Here is a 7,803-nt window from a genome sequence, read left to right on the forward strand (position 1 = left end):
GAAGGGAATACCCACAGCATATTGGTACAGAAACACCAGGGGTGACAGGCAGGTTTGCATATCAGAACAACAGTTTTCCTTCCCTCCCTCCCACCCTGAAGACTAGCTCAGAGACTCCTTGCCTTCTAGGAGAACCTCAGTGCTGGGTGTCACAATGTCACCTGTGAGCAAGAAAGCACATTCATCCTCTCCTTGCACCATCAAGGGCTCCTAGACTCTCCACCACCAGTCTTTGACAGTGGGGCAGAAAGGATCATGAGCTAATCCTGGAGGCTGCAGAAGCTGCACTACAGAGGATGCCATTTAGAAATACACTGAGTGCTTTCCAACTGAATCACAGATCTCACCTGCCAACCTCTGCCTCAAAAACAAGGAACCCCTTTTGCTAACCCTTTTGCTGCTAATGGAGAGGGGCAAGCTCAAGGAAAGACTCTGCTTCTTGACCACAAACACCAGGAAAAAAACCTGCTGTTAGGGTTTTGCTAAAATGACAAGCACCATTCTCACCTGCCAGAATACCCAAAACTTTTTTTTGCCTATGTGCTTTGTAGACTCGCCTTCTTAATTTTTTGTTATTAAGAACAACATTCCTTTAAAGAGACACGTCTTTAAAGATCTGAACTCTGTTTCACAGTCACAAGGAAATCACATGCTATTGTCACATAGGAGATTACAGTCTCAGACAGCGAGTGGCTGAAGACAATAGGAGACAAGAAGCAAGAGCAGCAGGTGAACTGAGATCCTGTTCCTAGGTTCGGCCAACACAAACGCTGTGATCGTCTGCAAGGGCGACATCCTTCACTCACAAACGTTACTGGCACAAATGAATTACATTACATCTTCTGACTACAGTCAAGAGGGAAAAAAAGATAACACAAAAATACTACTCACTAAAGATGATGACACAAACCATAGGAGCACTCTGGTTTCATGGTCCATGGTCAGAACCCCATTTATTAAACATTATAAACTTATCAATGTACACCATTTCCTATATACAAATCAAGTTTATCAATTTAAAAAAAGTGCTGTTTGAAATCAGGTTTTATTTAAAGCACATGGTAATCGGAATTGCATCTAAACTGACAGCGAATCAGTTCACGAGTAGTATTGAGAACACAGATACATCGACAGGGGCACAAGACACCTTTTAAGTCTTAACGTTGATTTACTGAAAACTTTGAGGAGAAACATTCAGCTTATTTTATACAAACAGTACATAGTGCTTCCATCATCTCTATTAAAATTAAGTATACAGTTTAATCCTTTTAAAGCAAGGTACTCTGAAAACTTCTATTTTAAAATACCAGGCTATTTACCTATTCCAAACAAAAGGCCCAAATCCTGCAACTGAATCAAGGCAGACAAAAATATATGCCTGTGTAGACTGACTGCAGGCATGTGAGCTAAGTAAAAAACACTTTTCCAAAGTATCCTACCACAAAAATGAGATGATCTAGCATACTGATCTTTTAAACAAACCAACCAACCAACCCAAGAACTATAAAAAGGTGGCCGGACAGTAAGAAATGTCAAGTGACCACTATAAACATGTTTAAAATGTAACTGCACAACAGTATAAACACACAAAGGATGTTGTTTATTTCTCTACATGCCACAGTTACTTGTTCTACTCTATGCTACGCTGTAGTTTGCCAACATTCTGCAAACGCAATCACACCAGGGGATACTACACGATACTGGATCCTTTCTTGACTGCTTTTGCTCCATTTTGCAATATTAAGGCCAGCCTCCAGGAAGACTGCTGAAGTGATTGAGAAACAAAGTGATACTGAGTGATAGTTTGGCTGAGAGAAGTTCTGTAGAAGGCTAGATAAAGAGAATATCGGATCAATTCACAGGGACAAGATGTAAGAACAAACTACTCAAAGGACTTCACTATACACAAATGAAAACAACCAGCCAACAGCTTAAATTCACACTTTTTGGATCTTTCCGTGAAACCAGTGTGGGGGCACTTTTTTTGTGATAAGTACGTGCTACTTCAATCCCATTTAAAGTTAGTACAAATAAAAAGATAGTAGTGAAAAATTGCTTTATTCTGGCTGCTGGAAATGGAGGCAGAGAAAGCATTACCAGTATGAAAGAACAGTGCTGAAAATATCCTTGGCGTTTTACATTAGGGACTTCCTACAGCAAACCTAGCTTTGTTCTATTGCACAAAAATTGTAAATGAAAATAAAAGTTCACAGAAATGTAACATTTTAGAAACCACTTTTGAAAAAGGGACGTAAGGGCACTCGGTTCAAGAAAGTTCATTCAGGAAATCAAAAGCCATTTCTGGGTAACTGCAGGGCATCGAAATGAGACTTGAGAATAACGAGGAATTGTTTCAGCCTTGCAGGCCCAACAGTACGTAAATCTAGCGAAATCCACAGAAATCATGTTGTCTGAACAGACATGCTCCTTCACTTTTCTTGAACTGCAATTGTGCTTGAAATCATCTGCTAGCAGGAGGTTTTGGGCATTCAAAAGGTACTTTCAGCAGCTGCTGAGATCGCTTTACACAGGACGTGCAGAGAGACTGATCCACTTTATTTACCTGAATTTGCATTTGTATCTTCAAGGATGGATCTCCGCACCACAGCTCTGCTGACTTCACTGGAGTTCTGCTTACTGAACTCGACCACCAGCCCTCGGGGTGGGAGAACTGAGACCCCAGCATAAAACCACGACATAGGCTTGTCCTAAGGCAGCTTGAATGTGAACAGACGTCAGATAACCTGCTTCAAAAGCACAGCATTGCTATCAAATGCTGTGTTTTCCTAGGATCTCTTAACAGATTGCCAAATATATTCTGTGTGCAAACAGGTTTCCTTTTGATATATGATTAGAGGCCTCATAATTTAAAGCGTGATTAGCCAGTATCTTCTTATCTACAGTAACTACAGCATCCTGTAGTAATGCAAGCCCTAAAAATCATTATAAAAAATATTTCCTTAGAGCACTTTAAATAATTTACAAAATTCTAGAAAAACTATGTATGTTTATCCATGATATCCTTGTTAAATAGAAGCATTTTTCACATTAGTGTGTATATGATATACAGATATCAGCATTCTCCCACTGTCTATCCTTTCATGTCTCAAGTTTTACCAAGGTAATTACAATGATAGTTATTTTCCAAAAAGACTGTTACTGTAAAAAAAAAAAAAGAAAAAAAAGAAGAGTACTTACATATCTGAAACCTTTCTTTTTAAGAGGGAATCTGGGCAGTCCCCTGCAGGTACGTCAGTAAATTTTGCACAGGTTTTGTCTAAAACTTCCTGCCCTTGGTCCACTTCACAAGCAATTTCCCTATTCTGCAGGACAGGTATTTTTCCTTCCAAACTGGAGCTGGATACCTGAATTTCTTCCTGCCTGTTACTGTCCTGGCATGCAACATTTTCCTTTTTAACGCACATCTGCATACTGTTATCTGTACATGCTCCTCCACTAGTTTTATCCACTGTTACTGCTGTCACATTTAGTTCTTGCACTGGGCAACCTAAACTTGGATCTGGCCTCTTGTCCTGCTGGTTATCCTCTCCCTGACTGCACGCATGTATACTCTGCTGAGATGTGTCTCTGCTGACTTTATCTGCTTTTACCACTGCCATACTGTGTTCAGGGCATGGGCGAGCTAAATTTGAATCAGCCCTGCTCTCTTTGTGGATATCTCCTTCCTCGATCCACATCTGTGTGTTCTCAGCTTTGGATATTCCTCTGCAAACCTTATCTACTTTTACTGCTGCCACACTCTGTTCCTGCAAGGGGAGACTCGAGTGTGAATCCAACTGATCTCCTGAAGCATTAGCTTTTCTGCAACCCTCTGCTTCCTCTTTGATATACAAAGGAGCAGCCTCCTGTCTTTCACATGTTTCTGCTACACCGGGACTTGGCACTTCCACAGTGAGCTTCTGAGAAGAACTGGATTCTTTTATTGCTGTCATAGTCTCCCCACTAAATTCACCTTTTGGCAACGGGGCTCCACTTCCCTGGTTAAGTACGTCTGTATCCTGGGAAGCTACCTCCATTCCTAACACACTGCTCTGGGCAAGCAAACGCTCCGCTTTCTGCCTTTTGTTCAAAAGCATTGATTTCTTCCTGTCCCGAGCATATTTTAGACCTGCAATAAATTTACTTGAGATTTTTAGGTGAAAGGTATTCTTTCTTTTAGATCTAGACTTTGCATTAATTACTTTTTGTACTTTACAACCTCCATTTTTGCTGGTTTTAGGTGGAAGCATTTTCTGCGCAGGGTCTGTATTAGGGACAGCCTTTTTACCTGTTGCGTTTCCAGATAACTCAACACCAGCAACACCTTTAACCCCTGCCACTCCTTGCTTAGCTTTTGACTGACCAGTAGTATGAAGAGTAACATTCTCTGCAGAGGAAGCAGATTTCCCACTGCCATGTAACATTGCACTTTTCCCTTCCGTTCTCTGAGAGTCCTTCAACTCATCAGCTTGCTGAGATACCTCAGTCTTTTTACTCTGACCCAGCACGAGGTCAATCTCATTTTCAACTGGCTGTTGCTTTGCTTTTCCTTTATTAGCAGTTTGTTTGGTCACTCTCAATAGGTCCAGAGTTGCATCATCTTTTTGTACCTCTGAATTGCTTGCAGAGTCTTTAGCCTTTTCTGCCAAAAACTTCCTAATTTCTTGTTCGATGCTGTCATCGCTGTCCACTGAACTGCTGTCATCAGCATCTGACGCAGCTGTGAAAGTACATTTTTTATTTTTTGCTACCCGCAGGTTATTCGAGTTTGAAATTGGTTTAGGTTTATATCCTTTTTTAAGCTGTAAGTTAAACTCTAAGTTCTTCATGGTTTCTGGTTTTTCATTGGTAAGTTTGACATTTATGTTGTCTGGAGGATTTCTGATCGCATTCTCTTTCACAGCTTTTCTAGGTTTTGAGAGGCAGCTTTTCAGTAGCATGGGATTTTTACATTTCCACTCATTTTGTTGGAGGCTACTAAATTCATCTAGCAGCTGAGTTTCAGTCTCGCTAAATCTGACTCTCTTCTTGCACTGAGATTTCTGGTCCTTGGACTTCTTCTTTAATTTTCTTTTAGACCGTAAAAGGTCCTTGATAGCGCTATCAAGGTCTTCATCACTATCCAGAGAACTGCTCTCATCATCTGAACCATCCCTCTCTTGAGTTTGGATGGTATTTTTCATAAGCTTTCTTGCGCTACTCTGAACCTGCATAAAAGGGTTTACAGAGTCCAAGGCCACACATCTGCCGTCAGATCCAGACAGTTTGGAAGACATCAGCTGCTGCTGCCTAGTCTCTTTAGTACTGAGCCTTTGAGCATCACAGAGTTCTGCAGGACTGCTCAGGGCACACTCCTCTTGGAGCACAGGAAATTTTGAATAGTTACCTGGCTGGAAAAGTCCTGTCTCCAGCTGCTCAGGTGTTTTTGATGCACCTTGTTTCACTATTCTGTCTTCCCTTTTAAGTCTCCTTTTACGACTCAGTGATAGCTTCAGTGTTTTGGGAAGTGAAGGCTCGAGGGTACCAGTGAGGCTGTTCTGATCAGAAGGCAAAGGCATCTGGATTGAGCGTGACAGGCTGGGAGGCTTTGTTCCAAGGTTTCCTGACTGTGCTTTCAGAGCCAAAAAAGCCCTGATTTCTTGCTCTATACTATCATCACTGTCCACAAGGCTGCTGTCACTTTCACAACGAGAGGATGAGAGAAGCTGGGGAGAAAAGAAGGAGTCTGCAGCGAGTGATTTGTTGTCACTTCCCATTTGGGATGGCATGATTGTCTTGGAAATATCAAGGATAGCTTCCGCACACATGAGTTCTGCAGATGTGTCTGCTCTGCAAGAAGCCTGCAATGTGAGCTCACAAGCAGCAATCTTGTTTTCTGGAGGTGCAAAATGTCTGGCTTTTTTCAGTGGTTTAAACAGGTTGTTAAATTCACTGCTGGTGCTTTCTAACTCTGTTGACTTTGAATTAATTTCTTTTCTCTTGTTGCTTACAGGGCTTTTATGGATTTCTGGTGAGGCACTTTTTGTTGAGCTAATTGTCAGGCTTGCAGAAATGTCTGCCATTCCCTTTGTATCAAATTGTTCCCTCTGCAAAGGGACACAGTCTTTTGTGTGACCTGCCTCCTTCCTGATTTTCTCCAGCTGATAAAGCTGAATGGCTTCTTCAATGCCATCATCGCTACTTGAGTCAGATGTGTGCATGCTCTCGTTGATAAGCGCTCCCCTTGTCTCCCAGTAATTAGCTCCACTTTCTTCATTTTGCTCCACTAACCAGGGCTGGCTGGCAGTGGCCATTTCTAGATACGCTTGGTTCACTTGGCTGAAATCACTAGGCTCTTCTTGGATTTTAGACTGCAAACACTTGGACTGCGTGCTGGTTTTCTGCAGCTTGGGATGGTGTCTCAAGAGGAGCGCATTACAACCTTGCTTTATAGCACCACAGTTTGTTTTGTTTGTTGTTTCTTTGTTGCATTTTAGGACAGGTCTCACATGGGAATCTTTTTTATCCTCCCCAATTACACATCTACTAATTTCTTGCTGCTTCTTCTCATTCAAGAACTGTACTATTTCAGCTTGTATGCTCTGTTCAAAAGAGTCATCGCTACTGATGCTCTGAGGGGAAGCAGGCTGTAGCCTTTTACCAATTCCCAGGTGGTCAGTCAGGTACTCTTCAGAGAGCATTTCAGCTTTAAATTTCACAGGGAGAAGATTACTAGCCATTTTGTTCTGGGAGAATTCTCTCTTAAACCTTTTGTCTCTGCTTATATTGTCAGAACACTCCGCATTCCTTTGCAACGACTGGTCACTTTTGCTTTTTGCTTTCAAGTACTCTTGAATGGCTTCCTCTATACCTCGGTCAACAGAATCGTCGCTATCAGAATCGAGCAAGAGAGTCCCAAAACCCACATTCTCTTCCACTTCAGTGTCGTCCGAATCAGCAGGGCATCCACACTTGGTATACTGAGGATGCTTCCGTAGCAATGTGGTGCTAGATGCGACTCTGTTACTAGTGCCCTTTTCTCCCTTTTGTTTCTTCTGCATAATACAATCATACTCATTGTTCATACCCAGGGGAGACTCTTGACTTTGCAGGTTGTTTATGATCATCTGAACTTTTGCACTTACAGAGGTTCTAGTGACGTCCCCTTCAGATTCAGAGAAGCAAACGGGGTATCTACAATTCCTTGCTGGTCCAAAGGACTCCCATTTTGTCTGAAGAGCTACCAAAGGAGAAGCATTCATAAGGAACATTCTAGCAGACAACAGCAAAGTCCACAATGGAACAGTTTTTCAGACTGGTCTCTCTTCCATCCTACAACAACAACAAAAAGAGAGGAAAATGTTTTTTATTACGCATCTACCTTCTAGAAGTTCCATGCAATAATAGTGGCAACATAAATTGTAAATTATTAATGCTCAGACTTACTCTGCCAGATAATCACAAGAGTTACTCCTCACCATCACTTTAGTGGGTAAATCAGTCACTACTGCCATTAAGGACAAGACAGAGCACTCATCATTTGTGGTTTTCAGTATTTTCTGGCACAACCATAATCCAATTCAGGTAATTATCTTCACTTCCGAAACTCTTCCTGCCCTTTTCATTGAAGGTCATGTTGTCTTTTGCGCACGCTCCTAAATACCCATGGATTGTCAAGACCCACAAAGAATCACTCTGATGATAATTCAGTGCACAGGCGTGTGCGATGCCCTTCTGCACTGATGTTGCCTGAATATTTTTGCAATGAACTTTGTGGCAAGAGAGAAAGAAGAATTTTAAGGGAGTCTTTCATAATAAAGTGGA

At 41.7% G+C, this 7,803-nt stretch overlaps 1 protein-coding gene across 1 annotated transcript; it reads right to left on the reverse strand.

The window, feature by feature from the left end:
• Positions 1-853: 853 nt before the first annotated feature.
• On the reverse strand, positions 854-7,307 carry PPP1R26 (protein phosphatase 1, regulatory subunit 26). Its single transcript, XM_010570804.1, has 2 exons — positions 3,199-7,307; positions 854-2,717 (listed from the first exon to the last, which is right to left on the reverse strand). The coding sequence occupies exons 1-2, from the start codon at positions 7,248-7,250 to the stop codon at positions 2,462-2,464; spliced, it is 4,308 nt and encodes a 1,435-aa protein (XP_010569106.1). The 5' UTR covers positions 7,251-7,307; the 3' UTR covers positions 854-2,461.
• Between the last annotated feature and the right edge of the window lie 496 nt (positions 7,308-7,803).

This window comes from Haliaeetus leucocephalus, unplaced genomic scaffold (assembly GCF_000737465.1).
Source record: "Haliaeetus leucocephalus isolate CR32 unplaced genomic scaffold, Haliaeetus_leucocephalus-4.0 Scaffold306, whole genome shotgun sequence".
Lineage (NCBI taxonomy): Eukaryota > Metazoa > Chordata > Aves > Accipitriformes > Accipitridae > Haliaeetus > Haliaeetus leucocephalus.

Bases quoted from the DNA above. Each gene is read 5' to 3' on its own strand.
- PPP1R26 (XM_010570804.1), bottom strand. From the start codon at position 7,250: ATGTTCCTTATGAATGCTTCTCCTTTGGTAGCTCTTCAGACAAAATGG. The intron at 2,718-3,198 runs GTAAGTACTCTT...TTCACATTCAAG, and splicing joins AAAAGAAAGGTTTCAGATAT to CTGCCTTAGGACAAGCCTAT.